Below are 17,246 nucleotides of genomic sequence, written 5' to 3'. Positions count from 1 at the left end.
AGGGGTGGGGTGTGCTCTCTTCTGGATAGCAAGGGAAATGGGCCGCAGAAAAAACAAGGGAAATGACCAATCTGCCCTCAGACACTGTTTGGATAGATATCATTGAACTCAGAAACTACTCATTTTATAAAGAAAGATAGCAAATGTTTCTGGGAGTGTGTTTTGGAACATGGAGCATATGCTCCCTCTATTTTGAAATTCATCTTACACATATTTTGAATTTCAAAAAAATGAAACGAAAAATTTGCACGTCTTCCTATGCCACGCGCTCACAAAGTTGTTTCATAAAAAATGAACTTATCATGCAACGTGTGTAAAAATGAAAAAACTCAATGCTAAAAATAATGCTTTTTCCAAAATAAATTTTCTCTTTTTTACATAGAGCACAAAAAATATTAATTTTTCGTGAAACTTGACGAAAGCACATTTATTATCAATATTATGTACATGTAGAATTTTTTATCAAAAATTTTCGACAACTCGAAATATAATTTTTTGGTAGAGGGAGCATACGCACCCAAGAGCCGAATTAAATTTTCGAATGTTTCTTATCTTCCTATTTCTGTCACAGTTTTGTCTCTTTTTCTAGATTGAGACTACAATATTGTTTGCTAGTGTCCTACATTGCTGCAGAGAGTGGCAAATACGAAATTTTCCTTTAATGATGCAAACTCACAATGTCTCAACACTTGTATAACTAACTAAGCGGGCATAGTGATGGTATATTCAGTATTACTGTTACGCACACAATGCATAACTCTTCATGAATCACACAGTGCATAATTCTTCATGAATCTGTACTGCATTTTATCTGCACTGTACATACATATGTCTACACATTCACAGATCTACTTGCCGGGAATCTACTTCGCCGGCGAATGACTCGATATGAGGTTCAGGGGGACCATCGGCGCCTTTTTCCGACGACAACAAGGGACTGGCTCGCAGGCCGAGAGGCAACCTCGAGATGATGAGCCTCGCCACATTTTCTGCCGCGACAGCACCCGTCTCCATGGCGCTCGCTGCACTCTCAAAGCTATTCACGTAGTACAGGTGCTTCCCGTCCAGTATTATCGGCGCAAAATCTTCCGGGGCATGGTAGTGAGGATAAGCAGGCCAGTCTATCTGAATGGTCTCTTCCCTTGTGCTGTACATTGCCAGTGGCACACAGAGAGTCAGACACAACAGCCAACCGTTTGTGAAGATCTCATGCAGTCATCAAAATAGTAATGACTAATTCAATAACTACAGTACTCTAATCAATTGCTTACCTAAACATCTGAGCCAACAAACTGTCATCCAGCTTCGCACGCGAGAATACCTTGTAAGTCATGTCATGTTGATTGCGCTTCTTCAGAACTGAGATGGACGAGAAAGGAATATCGGGGAGCTCCATGGTTCCTATCAGCTCTGGAATATCGGACACTGAGCTCAGGCCTAAGAATTTCTGCATCATAACATAATTAAAAACCACAAGGTAAGTGATTTCTCATGATTACCAGGGAAGACTGGAAAAGTTAACAGGCTAGTAGTTGCTTGGTGCTCATTCAATTTAACTGCATACAAATAGGAAGGAAGTGCAGATACCACTTACAGGGTTCAAGAGGCCCCTAACAAAGGTTGCATGGGTGTGCTGCATCTTCCTTGGCGGAATGGAGACTGGAGGGGTAAATGTAATGTTCACCTCGTCAAGTGGCGTTGCAATAACCGTCACAGTACAGTTATATTCACGCCCCTTATTGGATTTAAGAACATAGTAATCCCCTGCATCAGAGACTGAATCTATGCCTTCTTGGAGATGCAATGTGGCGTTAGCGGTCTTAAGCAACCCAGCAGCTAGCTGCCAATTGCCCCCTTTGATAGCCCACAATCCAGACTCGGAGCCAGCTAAAGAAACAGCGCCCGCGAGGCCACTTATACTGACACTTTGTCCATAGTTGATCCTTGTTATCACCTGTTAAGGAAAGGAGGGGCATGATACCAGAAATATAATAAGTGATTCTAAAGGTATATCAGCGATAGTAAAGGTTTTCAGAATTACTTAATCGAGATTTTCAGCTAATGGTGTACGCTGCATCTTCCAGAAAACATGAGCAAATTAAACCTTTCTTTTTGCAAATAAATTTGATCTTATCAATATACCATTTATAATATGCTTTACAACTTAGGTCTGCTGAGGATTTAAATGTTCTGTAGATTCTTCATTCATAATAGTATCTAAGATGATAGAATTGCCCAGAAATATCTTTAGTAAACACAACTATCAAAGCATAGAATAGTTTGGAATATCGCCAGTACAGAGATATCAAGTTAGCTGAAGGAAAAAAGAAATGAGCATACAGTGACTAGCTCTGATATAGTTTGAGAATTGAGCCCAGCATCGATGAGCTCCTCCTCTAGGGTCCTCTGAGTGAGCCCATACAGGCCAGACCATTTGAGCATGTCCTCGACGTTGTCGAAGACAGGCCGGGACTCGAAACCATTGTAGTAAAGCAGAAATTTCTTCAACATTTCCTGCATAACAATGTGAGAGTGTTTAACGCACTTGACAGGGGTTGTTAAAACCTAGAGAATACCCATATATTCATCTCAGTTTAGAAAAGAAGTACTGAAAAGGAAAGCTAATTTACAAGGTAAAGAGCACAATCTCATGTCCACTTAAACACACCACTAAAAATATGAATGAAACAGATGAACATACAGATGGGAATTGCTTGCTGAGATCTCAAAGGGCCACAGGAATCATGTTCAACTGAACTGTACCATTTCATTCCTAGCATACCAATCCCCAGAACAGAAGACACGATAATCTGCAGTTCTTGCTAAAATTGAATGCCATATGTTCTAACGGAGTAATAACAGTAGTAGTACTAGAGCAGGAAATAGCGAACCTGCGCAAAGCTGTCCATCCTGAACAGCGAGAGGCCATAGCGCCTGAGCAGGAGGAGCGAGTTGAGGAGGGCGTGCAGCCTGCGTCGCAGCCAGGAGCTCCCGGGCGGCGGCGGGGGGAGGGTACTGAACACGAAGCGGGCCCCGTCCCAGATCCCGAGCCAGTCGTCGTCGCCCTCGCCGTCGTCCCTGGCGGCGAGGCCGAGGAGGTCCGCGAAGCGGCGGACGTGGAGGTTGCGCGGGTGGATGACGGAGCCGCCGGCCTCGAAGTTGTCGCCCGCGACGGAGACGGTGGCCAGGCGGCCGCCGACCCTGTCTCGGCGCTCGAAGACGCGGAGCTGGGCGGGGATAGGGGCGGTGTAGTTGGTGAGGAAGAAGGCGGTGGAGGAGCCCGAGATGCCGCTGCCGACGATGCAGATGTCGTCTGCGGTGGAGGCGTGGATGGACGAGAGCAGGAGCAGGAGCAGGAGGAAGAGGGGCGGCATCGAGAAAGTCAAAGGATGGCGCCGCCGGAGTCGGAAGTCGGGGAATTTTACTTTTTGCCCCTCTTTACTTGGCGATTTACACAGAAATAACCCTTTGTTGCAACTATAGCACAGACTGACCCTCCGGGCAAACTATTTCACCCATCTAACCCTTTTGTGTGGCGCCCCTCCCATGGACGCCACACATGCCAGTGTGGCGCCCGTCCTGCCGGTGCCACTCTCCCAGCCGACGTGGCGCCCTCGACGCTGAGTTGGTGCGCCGATCCGACGTGGCAGCATGTGTGGCGCCCATGGGAGGGGCGCCACACTACTCTTTATATATAATGACTGTCTAGATATGATAGAAGATTGTGGTAGCTCAATCGGATGAAGCCTTTGCTTCCCAATCTCAGGTGATGAGTTCAAATCACCACACCGTCCGAATTTTTTTTATTTTTAAAAATTATGCTAGACATTGTAGTGTGTTTAAAACATGAAATCTAGCCTCGTACTGTTTTGTAGAGTTTTTTTTTATCTTCTCTTGCTTGCAAACTGAACAAATTTAGACAGTGAAATGTTGCTAGCTACTTAATCACCTGACTATTCATGCTATTCCATTTTGACTAATCGGTGGTACCTGCGAGTCGAAAGCAGATGATACTTTGTGCGAGTACATAACTGTATTAGGAAATTATAACCTCACATGGAGAAAGAACACACGGAAAGGACTACGGTCCTGCACCAAACAAACAGGACACTACGCTGTGCAAAATTTCTCCCCATGTAGGCACGTTCAGTCAGAAAATTATCTATCCTAATTATCATAAAAATGATTTCAGAAGTGTATACCACTCACAAAAATCGTGCAGTTCCTATCTTGTCATGCTAAACAATAAAAGAACACCAAGCACAAACCGGCCAGATTAAACTATATATAGGTCATCTACCAATAAAGATGATTCGTGCCTCCAGCGTGAAAATAAGAGTTCATGTACTTCATGAAAATCCTATTCTAGTCACTTTTCTTATAGCTTTTATACGGACGATTCCTCGCTGCCCCAAAAAAGTAAAACTCTCTGGCTCGCAATAGCTTCAGAAGCAAACTCCATTTCTATGCAACATGTGACATAGGAAATTAGAGATGCCTTGCCTCCTTCTAGAATCTTGCTCAGCTGCAGGCTGCAATATTTCACAAAAAGAGAGACCTCGGGTTGGTCATGATTGTGCACTCTCTCAAAATCAATGATCCAAAGCCTAACTTTAAATATATTTGTGCTGCTCTAGATTTAGCAAAATTTACAACATATGTAATTTACTACTATGTATATTGTATTTGATCCGAAAAAGAATTGGTGACTCGGGCGCCTGTCTTTGTACGAGAAAAATGTAACCCTGGTAGCATCATGCCTTTATTAGTCCTGTGTATCATTCATGGCAAACGGTTAAAAAGAACACATAGTAGATGCACAATTGATTTATTAAGGGCATTCTAAGGACTAAGCATCAGATTCAGGAAAAGGGACCTGACATCACATGGCGAGTTTTTTTGATGTAGGTATAATAAAGAAGAAAGGAGAAGAAGGCACTTACATGCATGGATGGCAGAAAGGTAGGTCTAGTTTCAGGCTCAATATACTCTTGTCAAAGGTAAACTATAAATTACATTGTTATTTGTCTAGATCAAGAGTTTGTTGATGTACAGATGCCAAATCGAAGCGTCTATCGTGGTTATTGTTGGCCTTCAGCCTGTTGTTGTCTTGATAAAATAGCAACCAGCCAACCACAGAGTTGAGATCAATTACTGAAGGCTAAAGAATTGCAAGTCAACAAGTTCAGCATAGTTCAAACGGTAAATCTAATTATTGCCAGGGCACGTTCTTGTCTTACACAGTGCCCACTTGTTGCGTCCGTCGGATCAATATCAAGCGGTGTCAAGAGTTTTTAGCGAAAACCACGCGCACGTGCCGACCGAGGCACCTCTCCTCACCCGCACAGTAAATATTCCCCACCAACTCGAACCAGAGGGCGATTTACACAAAAATAACCCAAAAGTGGAAGAAAAGCACAGACTGACCCTCCGGCGAAACTATTTCACCAATCTAACCCTTTTGTGTGGCGCCCCTCCCAAGGGCGCCACACATGCCCATGTGGCGCCCCGGCGCCGGCGCCACACACCCATCCTACGTGGCCCGTCGACGCCGAGGCTGGTGACCCCGATCCGACGTGGCAGCACGAGTGGCGCCGCTCCGGCCGGCGCCACACTTTGAAAGTGTGGCGCCCCGGGAAGGGCGCCACACATTGACTTAAGTTTGGGCGCCGCGCGCGCCCAGCCCCGACCCTCTTCTTTCTTTCTCTTCTTCTCTTCCTCCTCCCCAACCCGGTTCTCTCTCTCCTCCCTCTCCCCCACCAAATCCACCACCAAATCGTCGGATCCGTCCGTGGAGATCGTTCCCCATCCATTTGTCAAGGTAATCTCCTTCAAATCTTCTCCATTCATCCACTAATTTCATAGATCGGGCTAGATTTGGACATGAACCCTAGACATGTTTTCTTTCTTTTGTGCACTCTATATTGTATTGTTTGTGTTGGAGATGGTAGCCTCATGTATGCATGTGTTTGAACCATAGATGTGTAGAAATCTACATATGAAATTTCACATGTATGTGTATGAACTCTATGTATGTATGTGTATGTATGTGTATGAACCCACATGTATGCCTAGTATTTGTGATGGAGTTACTCATATTTGTTAGTTGAAAGGATCGTAATATGGTTCAAAAACGTAAACATGTAGGATGGCCGGTGCCGGTGGACGGGGAAGGGGCGGCCGCCGCGGTCTCGGGCGCCCCGGGCCGGGGAAGGGGCCGCCGCGGTGGAGCAGCAAGGGCCCCACGATCACCGTCACCGCATCCTCCTCGTCTTCGCATGACGAACGCTGCTCGAGTTCCTCCTCCGCATCGACGACGACCCACTCGGCATCAAGCGGCTACCGGACAAGTTCGCCGAGTTCGTCGACGGCGTCGAGCCGGCGCACTTGCAGCTACGGGAGGCTAGCCGCAACTTCGTCGCCGGCCCGTGGAGGTCCCGTTCGACGGGCAGGGCAAGATGTACCCGCACACGGGGTGGGACAAGTTCGCCCGTGACCTCCACCTCGAGCCCGGCCGCCGACTCACCTTCCCGTACGAGGGGGACGGCGAGATGATCGTCAAGGTGTTCGACGACACCGCCCGCCGTGTGCACTACCCCCACACCGGCGAATCCGGCTCCGACACCGATAGTTAGAACGTCGAGTGTTGTCAACTCTATCTTCGTTGCTTCGTGTTGTTTGAATGCTATCTTAAATTGTATGAAACTATGTGCTACGATGTTAGGTTTGATGATGTTATGTCCATGATGTGTGTACAAAATGGTTGTTGGTATGATGTGTGTATGACATAGCTTTTGACATGATGGCAGTGTTGTTGGAATATGGTAGGATTTTCCATGGTTTTAACACATGCCAATGAGTGGCGCCCTTCCCACTGGCGCCACATTGCGGAGTGTGGCGCCCGTGGCATCGGCGCCACGGATGCATGTCTAATTGCACAAAACATACTGTAAGACAAATCGTTCGGGACTTAGCCGTTTTGGCGACCCTCTTTGTGTGGCGCCCGTGGCATCGGCGCCACACATGCTCGTGGCGCCGTGCCACGGCGCCACACAGAGAGGGTCGCCAAAACGGCTAAGTCCTGACGATTTGTCTTACGAGTATGTTTTGGGTCCAATAGTTCATATAAGTTGGCATGTGTGGCGCCGATGCCACGGGCGCCACACAAGCACTCGTGGCGCCGGTGGGAAGGGCGCCACACAAAGAGGGTCGCCAAAACGGCTAAGGACTTATCGTCCGGAGCCCCTGGATGTTTTCGACCCAATAGGTCATATAAGTTGGCACGTGTGGCGCCGATGCCACGGGCGCCACACTTGCATGTGTGGCGCCGGTGGGAAGGGCGCCACACATTGACTTGTGTTAAAACCATGAAAAATCCTACCATATTCCAACAGTTTTGACAACAAGAACATTGCACCGAATATGTACCACACATTGACACAGACATAAATGGTTCAAATGACAAATAAGGTTCGACGACATCAAGGTTTCAATTACAATAAGGTTCAACGACACGAAGGTTCGAGAAGATCAAGGTTCGGACAACATAAAGGTTCGACAACAAGAACATAGCCAAAGGGACATCACCGCGTCGCAAAGGCTCCCTCCCCCTTGCCTTCTTCTTCTTAGCTTCTTCAGCCAATTCTTCCTTCTCCCTTAAGTCACGAGCCAACCGAACGACCGAATCGAAGAAGTGGTGGCGCTCCTCCGTCTTTGCAGCCTTCCGCTTGAGCTCTCTCCTCCTTGATGCGTTCAGCCTCCCTAGCCACCTCCTCTAGGTGCATCCTATTGGCCCTCTCCCTCGCAATTTGCTCAAGTTGGCAGCTCCTCGGGAATTTTATCCGTGCCTCGCGGTCCCGTTCGGCCTTCGCCTTGGCATTCCTCCTCTTGTGGAACAATATGTATTCCTCATACTGTTTTTGCATACGGGCACTCTCCGCCATCTTCTTGTCTTCCTCCTCCTTCTTCTTCCTCTCTAGTGCTTCCTTCTCCTTCTTCCGCACCGTCCTTACCGCCTCCTCCCAAACGGACTCCTCCTTCTCATTGCCCTCCCATGCTCCCTTCCCCTTGGTGGGTTGAGTTGCCATACTCGTAAACCAAATTGAAAAACCAAAGTTAGTCATGGAATATGAAAATAGAAAGTACAATGCAAGTAGTAACTTCGAGACACATACGGATAAGGCCCCGCTAGGTATCGTAGCATACTAGCACCGTGACGGCCACCTCTACTAAGCCCTACGTGAATCCTTTGTTGCCTTGGAGCTTGTCGCCATTGTGGTTGATGCCTTGAGGCTTGTTGCCTTGGACCTTGTTGCGTAGGAGCTTGTTGACGCGTTTGGCTTGGAGGAGGTTGACGCGTTTGGCTTGGAGGAGGTTGACGCGTTTGGCTTGGAGGAGGTTGACGCGTTTGGCTTGGAGGAGTTTGACGCGGTTGGCTTGGAGCTTGTTGGCTTGGAGGAGTTTGACGCGGTTGGCTTGGAGCTTGTTGGCTTGGAGGAGTTTGACGCGGTTGGCTTGGAGCTTGTTGGCTTGGAGCTTGTTGGCTTGGAGCTTGTTGGCTTGGAGCTTGTTGGCTTGGGGTTTGTTGGCTTGGAGGTTGATTTGAAGCTTGTTGGCTACTTGATGCTTGACTTGTGCTAGCATCATTGCCCTTTGATTTTTTGCCGGATGTGCACTTCCTTTTATTGTGGCCCTTACTATTGCGGGATCCACAATTAGTTGGCTCGCGAGCTTCTTGGAATAACCTGTTTCCGGAATGACCCCATCTATCCATATCTCCGTGATACCTCTTTGTCTTTCTTCTTCCACGTTTCACAACCTTCCATTCCGGATCCGGCCAAACTTGCACTCCATGATACTCCGGCCATTGTGATTGATCCAAGTAAGGACAAAACCTTGGAGCCCATGTCCTCTTTGTGGCTTCGATTGAGAACTCGGACTCCCGAACGGTGAGCGGGTTATTGTAGTCCACACGTCTAGTGCGTGCCGCTGTTAGCAAGTGGGAGCAAGCCAAATGAAGCAAAGAGGGCCTCCTACATGTGCATTCACATGTCTTTAGGGACACACGGAAAGCCCGGCCTCCGTGTTGGACACCACCTTGTGTGGTGCCCCCGGCTCATTCACTTGGTAAACCCAAGTCAACATTATCATAACATGTAGCCGTTTGGGAGTCGGCCTTCCTCGCCCGAAAATCCATGAACTCTTGAACCTTCTTTGGGAACTCGGCATTCAAAGCAATTTCCTTCTCCGTTTCATCGGTGTAGTTCTGGAAATAGACATTCAACTTCTCGAATGTGTATTGAATGATAGCCGTCACGGGCAATGCACGGACACCCTTCAAAACATTGTTGAAGCACTCGGCCATGTTGCTTGTCATTTGGCCATATCTCCTCCCATCCTCATCATAAGCTCTTGCCCACTTTGAGTTAAATACGAGGTGTCTATGAAGAAACTCTTGACCACCCGCGTTGAGGTCTTTGTGCTTCAGCAAGCCGTTGTATAGGTTTGCGAAGCGGCGCTCCGAATAAGCGAGGCAACAATCTTGAAGAAGGTCAGACAACTCTTTGCTCTTGCATGCCCGGTAGAAGTTCGCACAAAAATGCCTCATGCACCATCGGTGATGCAAGGGAGCATGCCCGGGAATTGTAACCTCCACCGCATTGAGAATTCCTTGATGACGATCGGAGATGACACACACTTCCTTTGAGGGTGGTATGACCCTCGTCCTCAATATATGGAAAAACCATTGCCAATTATCATTGTTCTCAATCTCTACCAATGCAAAAGCCAATGGTACTAAACGGTTGCTTGCATCACTTGCTATTGCCACCAATAGTGTGCCCTTGTATTGACCGGTCAAGAAGGTACCATCCACGGCTATGACGGGCCTACAATGTTCGAATGCCCTCGTGCATTGCTCGGAATGACCAAAATGCACGGTGAAATACCCTCACTCTTTTACCATCATGCAATGTCATTTTGGTTGCGGAAGGCTCGACCACATGCACCATGCCCGGGTTAGTTGCGGCCATCGCTAACAACAACCTAGGGATACGGTTGTATGCTTCCTCCCAATCACCATACAACATCTTGAATGCGGCTTGTTTGGCCTTCCATGCCTTCCCGTACTTGACGTCGTAGGCAAACCGGGATTTGACCGTATCTTGCACGGACCTAATGCTCATGATAGGAAGTGATGATATCTCCGCCGAGAGCTTGTATGCAATGAACTCGGATGTGAGTTGACGGTGGTCCAGCTGTGCATCCTTGCCATCAAGCTTCGGTCCCCGGCACATGTGAGTGGCTACACAACTTGTTATGTGCCAAGAGGGCCCTTTTTGAAAGGTCGTGCACGGACAACCCATGGGCACCTTTTATCTACACATTTTAGCGTGTACCGCTTCTTCAAGTCCGAGTGAACAACGATGTAAGGGCGATGATGCTTAATGGAGAACTCCTTCAACCATATCTTCAATTCCAAGAAGGTATCAAACGTGAGCCCTTTAGAGATCATAGACGTCGTAGCTTCCACATCTCTCTTGGATAGTGGCCTAGCTCCAAGAAGTAAACTTTTACCACCATCAACCACGGCTCCATCCGCAAGACTAACATCACGGAACAATGGTACCCGGATATCCCGTCCGGTTACCTTCTTGAAGATCTCGGCTCTTTCGGCTTCCTTAGCGGTGAAGCCATCCTCGTCAACCTCCTCTTCGGGTCCATCATCATCCGAGTCCGACGCATAGCATCGGGAATAAGGAATGGAGTGGTCCATCTCCTCTTGCGTCCAATATTTATCCAAATCACCCACATTGTTGCCATTCATCTCGAAACAATCATCACCATCTTCGTGCTCATCATACTCATTATCCAACGGAGGTTGTTGGGCAATGGGAGATTGGACAATGGGAGATTGGGTGGCCTCTTCTTGGCTCATGGGTGGAGGAGTCCTCTCTCGAACGGGGGAGGAGGGCCGGTTAAGGTCAAGCTCGATACGAGCCTCAACCGTCTTGGTTGCAAACAACTCCAAAGCCTTATCTTGTGACCCGGCCACCGTCTCCTTGTAAATGGACCAACGTTGCTCGGAGTTGATACGCATTATCTTCCAACGGGTGTGCATTCCAAACCCCACATTATGCCTTCCCTCTAGCTCAATACCATCATTTGGCTCATTCCAATTCAACTCAACCCTAACTTGTGCTACCACCTCCGCAAAGTTAGGGCTAACGTCAAACACCAAGTCAACCTCTTCCGGGTCCGGCTCTATGTTTCCCTTCAAGTAAGCATCCTTGTCCACATGATGAACATGAACAATTCTTTCCATCCCCCTAGCATAATGGGAACAACACATACACACATGTGTTCATTAGATACCATAATCAACATAATCTACCCATACAAACTAGCACACTACCATTTCTTCTACTTCAACAACCCTAACATCCAACCAAATCCATCTCCACCCTCAAATCAACCAAATCCACATCTAGGGTTTCACATATAGATTGGAGCAAATACACAAAATCAATGGATGAAAAGAGGGGAAACGGAGGAGATTACCTCAAGCAACGAGTTGGGAACGATCTCCACGGACAGATCTGACGATTTGGTGGTGGATTTGGTGGGGGGAGAGGGAGGAGAGAGAGAACCGGGTTGGGGAGGAGGAAGAGAAGAAGAGAAAGAAAGAAGAGGGTCGGGCTGGGCGCGCGCGGCGCCCAAACTTAAGTCAATGTGTGGCGCCCTTCCCGGGGCGCCACACTCTCAAAGTGTGGCGCCGGCCGGAGCGGCGCCACTCGTGCTGCCACGTCGGATCGGGGTCACCAGCTCGGCGTCGACGGGCCACGTAGGATGGGTGTGTGGCGCCAGCGCCGGGGCGCCACATGGGCATGTGTGGCGCCCTTGGGAGGGGCGCCACACAAAAGGGTTAGATTGGTGAAATAGTTTCGCCGGAGGGTCAGTCTGTGCTTTTCTTCCACTTTTGGGTTATTTTTGTGTAAATCGCCGAACCAGAGCGTCGGAAGAGGCGATGGATCCCGCGCTCCCAAGGTGGGGGCGGCGGCGTTGGTGCTGCTGCGGCCTGCGGGGAGGGAGTGACGCCGGCTCGTCCCGGCCGTGCGACGACCTCGGCGGCGGCGGCTGCTCGTGTCCCGGCCGCGCGACGACCTCGACGCCGGCGGCTGCGAGATGCAGCTCGCGTCCCGGCCGCTCGACACCCTCGGCGGCGGCGGCTGCTCGCGTACCGGCCGCGCGACGACCTCGACGTCTACGGCTGCGAGATGCAGCTCGCATCCCGGCAGCGCGACGACCTCGACGTCGACGGCTGCGAGATGCAGCTCGCGTCCCGGCCGCGCGACGACCTCGACGCCGCTGGATGCCCGCGTCCCGGCCGCTCGACTACCTACCATCGACGGTTGGGTGGTTCTCGCCTCCAGGGGTTCGATCTGTGGCTCCCCTTTTTCCTAGAGCTATTCTACACACTACCCTTACTATTTTGTAGTAGTCTCAGATTCATGCACTAGTTTTTTGATAATAGTGTAGATTTGACAGTTGATTCCGTCTACTTGTGTTGTTCAACATTTCGAAATCTCCATGTATGCGTTTTGTACATCCTCTGGCAGTACAACTCTAGTTACAGGATGTAATTCGTCCCATAAACCAGATGCAACATTAACATGTGTTTTATTGATGTAATTTTATTTCAATTATAGCTATTTTATTACATACATGAACCGTACAACTGCAGTATAGTATGTAATTTTCTCAGTTAGTATGTATTTTTGGTCAGATAAATTTGGTTCAGCATTAGCATGTGTTTTATTTCAATTAGTCATAGTTGCATGTATATTTTCTTACATAGGCTGTAACTTATATATTATCCTGCTAGGTTTATACATCCAATCAATTTAGTGTGCTATTTCCGGCACATTAATTTGTTCCCCACATATGAGCATGAGAGCATGTATATTTTGTTGTGTATGTTGTAACTTCTATTACTGCCCCGCTAGGTTTATTACATCGAAGCAATTTAGTGTGCTATTTTATATGCGGTACCAGGCATATTAAATTGTTCCCACAAGCTAGCATGGCAGTATGTATATTTCGTTATATTTAGGCTGTAACTATCTCAATGCCCTGCTAGGTTTATTACATGCTACCACTTTTAGTATGCTATTTTATATGCGGTACCAACATGCTACCAAGGCAGCATGTATATTCCTTTATGTAAGCTATTACTATCTTGATGCCCCGCTAAGTTTATTACATACAAGCAACATGGTAGCATGTATATTTCATCATATGAGCTGTAACTCTCATTGTACTGCTTTCTTATATGTAGTCAAACATAGTGTTCTATTTTATATCCACTATCCGGCATCTTAATTTTTTCACACAGGATGTATAATAAGGTTCTCCTTAGTGTAATTGATTGTAACAATGTAAACCAACATGCTTAGCATATTTGCTGTAATGTAATTAGCATCTTCCCATTTGTCAAATATCGTGCCTTAGTACGGTTTAAGCCTGGTTTCTGGGTGTAGACTGAACTTCATCATCTCTGTTAGATTCTTTACTTGGCATTGTTTGGCATGTTTCAATGCCGATATCTCTAGATGCCCATGTGTTACTCCCAGAAACATGCCCTGGCGCTGCATTTTGTTATCTTGGCTGCATGATCTTTGTCTTGATTGTTTATCACACTTTTCTCATCTACATGCTCCAGGCCTCCAGCACTAGAACATTTTAGGTCAAAACAACCAGTAGGATAGTTGATGTCCATATCTGTTAACACATAGAATATTTTTCTACTCAACTTTTGTTCACGAAGTACAGTTTTGTATCTAAATCGCATGACAAAGATGCAATTACATTATATCATCAACAGATAGCAAAGAGCATGAAGTTTTAAACTTATTTTCACTCACAGATTTTTCTGCTATTAAGTGTGTTTACGAATAGTCCAGCAGTACCCAAGTACTTTTTGTTGTCTGTTGTCCTTTTACAGTTGAAGCAAACAAGACTCCACTCATTTCATCAACTAAAGCTCAGCAAAACCTGATGAAAGTTCATGATGTTTTCTGGTTTAGACTAACTGATTTTTTTTTTTTTTGCATCATGTATGATCGTCTAAGAAAGCACAGTTCAACTCAGATGCCTAAGAAGCACACTATTCGATCATGCACAGTTCACTTCGGATGCCTAGTTCATGGTTGTGATAGCATACTTTTGTATACATTCATCTCAGAGTTACTTTTGGTGTTCTTTTATATAGAGATAAGTTCATCTAAGAAACATAGTTCATTGGAATATCTGCCCATTTTTAGGTTGTCATAGAGCATTTTTTTACGGCTAGCATTGTTCTACATATGGGGTTGATCCTCCAGAGCAGTTTTTTTTTCGGTTGCTGATTTAAGGTTTGAAGTTCTGCTACATCCGCATCCATGTTGTTTCCTGCCATGGGTGGCTCTAGGAAGAAGAGAGCTGGTAGGATTCCAGCTGTTTTTTACACGCATGTGTTTCTTTTATGTGGACTGATCTTAGGGTTTGATTCCGCGCCAAAAACTAGACAGATGTAATAACAATGATATTTTACATCTACACCGGACCTACAGGAGCGGCATGCATGGCTTTTGGTCTACATGAGCTACATGAAGGGCTCTTGGTTTCTTTTGGTATCTTTTCCGTGTTGAGTGGAATCGTTGTATATGCGCAGCGCAGGGTAAGAACAGGAAGTGGGGACCAAAACTTTCCGCTTTGGGTAACTTGTGGGAACGGACCACATTTACTTTCCATTTTCAGGAGGGGCACCACCGTAGACTATACAGTGCCTGGGCACTGTGTAGCAAGGCCCTAGTTCAAACTTGTAAAGTTCAGTAATCAAACCTGCAAGTCCATGTGTCAGAAATATATATGGCATGGAGTTTTGAATATATCGCAGGAAGATGATTCTGCTAAGAACAACACATTAATTACTATATTTGTTATGTCGGTTTAAAATACCAAAGATTGTCCATGTCACTTTTTCGCTCTTGTTGGAAAAAACTCTTACATTACAGAAAGCCAAGCTTAATTATGTTGCTACAAAAGTAAACCTGTATCTAGAATACCTAAATCTATAATACAGAGGTGGTTAGAGACAATAAGGGGAGTCACAAGGTGAGCAAGGGGTGTCCATGAGAATAGAAACCAAACATTTCACTGTATAAATTGTAAGTAAATGAATGCGGTAACCACCGATTAGTCAAAATGGAATAGCATGAATAGTCAGGTGATTAAGTAGCTAGCAACATTTCACTGTCTAAATTTGTTCAGTTTGCAAGCAAGAGAAGATAAAAAAAAACTCTTCAAAACAGTACGAGGCTAGATTTCATGTTTTAAACATACTACATTGTCTAGCATAATTTTTTTTTAAAAAAAAATCAGGTGGTGCGGTGGTTTGAACTCATGATCTGAGATTGGGAAGCAAAGGCTTCATCCGATTGAGCTACCACAGTCTTCTGTCATATCTAGACAGACATTATATATAAAGAGTAGTGTGGCGCCCCTCCCATGGGCGCCACACATGCTGCCACGTCGGATTGGCGCACCAGCTCAGCGTCGAGGGCGCCACGTCGGCTGGTAGAGTGGCGCTGGCAGGACGGGCGCCACACTGGCATATGTGGCGCCCATGGGAGGGGCGCCACACAAAAGGGTTAGATGCGTGAAATAGTTTGCCCGGAGGGTCAGTCTGTGCTATAGTTACAACAAAGGGTTATTTCTGTGTAAATCGCCTCTTTACTTGGTACTTTTATAATTTGCCCTCATTTACTTTGTAACTTATCTTTTGCCCCACTTTACTTTGCTCTTTGATATTTTGCCCTCAGGCAGATTGGGTCCACGTGAAATGTCCAACCTGCCCCTTTCTTCCTCCTTAGGCCAACTTCCATGGCGCTCGTCCTGTACGTCTCCTCCATGGCCATCTTCCCGTAGTTTGCTTCGCCTCCTCTCCCCTCCGCTGCTCTGCTTACCCTTCCTAGCGGCCGCCACTCCTCGTCCCTCTGTCCCGAGGCCGCTGGTTCCGCGCCGCTGTTTGACCGTCCCGAGCCGCCGCCGCTCCCCTCTCACCCGAGGCCGCAGGTAGAGGTGGCGGTTGGTGGCGGGATCCCCACCGAGGGCGGCATGGACGGCAGGCTCGCGAGCGCGGAGGTCAAGGGAGTGACCGATGGGCTGGCGGGCGATATCGATGGTGGCCGCGCCGTCGGCAAGGAGAGATGAGAGAGGAGCAGAAGCTCGTCGGCGTGGACTAGCAGACTGGGGCGGGAGCGCTGGGCCGCGGACCAGCTCGAGCCATGGCGCCTGCTCGCGGCCGCGGCGGCTTGTGGCTGCTGCAGCAGCTCTCAGGTTCGCCTCCTCTCGAGCAGACGAGCTGCACAGACGACGCTGGCGCTGCAAGCTCCTTCCCCGGGAAGCAGGGGAGAGACCGCCGCGGAGGACGCAGGCAGTGGCGTTGTCTCCCGGTAGCATGAGCTCGGTAATAAGCGCAGGGGTGGTCGCCGAGTGGTGCAGCGTGGTCGGCAAGGTGCAGAGGCGCCGGATGCAGCTGCGCCCAGATTGCTAGAGATCTTCCCTGTGAATAAAGGAGATACCCAATTGATTAGTCCGATGGGCAGCGGGGGTAGTATTGTCTGGAGTTGCTGTGTAGATTCTCAAAACAAAAGAAAATAATTGAAAAGGGCAAAAAATAAATTGGCAAAGTAAAGAGTGGCAAAAAAGTGAGGCCAATGTAAAAGAGGGCAAATTGTAGAGGGCCTGAGTAAAGTGGGGCAAATAATAAAATTCCCCTCGGAAGTCGCCGTCGTTGTTCTCTGTCTCTTCCTGGGGTGTGCGCCCGCGAGATTCCATACGAACGATGGGTGTTCCGGTATTCCCAATTTCCCATCCATCCCAAACAGATGCAAAAGAACTAGCAATGAGTGGTAACACACAGAAAAAATAAATGATTAACATATTTTTAATCATGAAAATAATGACCCGAAAATTCCGGGACGGACCGAGCTGCATGTTGGCTAGGTTTGGGTCTAAATTTGGAGCCCGAACGTCGGGTCGGTTAGGCTTAGGTCTGCAGAAAATGGGATTTAAGCTAAACTTGGGTCGGGCATTCCTCTGTTCAGGCCGGGTTGGTCTGGTTTGTAAGCTTGAAGATTGTGTTAGACCAGATTACGACTGGCAATTTAGGGTTGAGCTTTTTTACGCTCGACCTGAGAAATGCC

The 17,246-nt window shown here is 47.5% G+C and overlaps 1 protein-coding gene across 1 annotated transcript; it reads right to left on the bottom strand.

Moving 5' to 3' along the window:
* Window positions 1-644: 644 nt before the first annotated feature.
* Window positions 645-16,902, bottom strand: LOC124702953 (farnesylcysteine lyase-like). Its single transcript, XM_047235136.1, has 6 exons — window positions 16,829-16,902; window positions 2,892-3,414; window positions 2,341-2,514; window positions 1,595-1,954; window positions 1,272-1,447; window positions 645-1,147 (listed from the first exon to the last, which is right to left on the bottom strand). The coding sequence occupies exons 1-6, from the start codon at window positions 16,876-16,878 to the stop codon at window positions 841-843; spliced, it is 1,590 nt and encodes a 529-aa protein (XP_047091092.1). The 5' UTR covers window positions 16,879-16,902; the 3' UTR covers window positions 645-840.
* Between the last annotated feature and the right edge of the window lie 344 nt (window positions 16,903-17,246).

The sequence above is a fragment of the Lolium rigidum genome, chromosome 3 (assembly GCF_022539505.1).
Source record: "Lolium rigidum isolate FL_2022 chromosome 3, APGP_CSIRO_Lrig_0.1, whole genome shotgun sequence".
NCBI classification, from domain to species: Eukaryota; Viridiplantae; Streptophyta; class Magnoliopsida; order Poales; family Poaceae; genus Lolium; species Lolium rigidum.
The sequence above is the reverse complement of the archived record's forward strand: the minus strand, read 5'-3'. Positions and strand labels throughout refer to the sequence as shown.

Excerpts from the sequence above, each read along its gene's own strand:
- LOC124702953 (XM_047235136.1), bottom strand. The coding sequence starts at position 16,878 with ATGGAATCTCGCGGGCGCACACCCCAGGAAGAGACAGAGAACAACGAC. Across the intron at positions 1,955-2,340 it reads CTATATCAGAGCTAGTCACT|GTGATAACAAGGATCAACTA; the intron begins GTATGCTCATTT and ends TTTCCTTAACAG. Across the intron at positions 1,448-1,594 it reads TTAGGGGCCTCTTGAACCCT|AAATTCTTAGGCCTGAGCTC; the intron begins GTAAGTGGTATC and ends GTTATGATGCAG.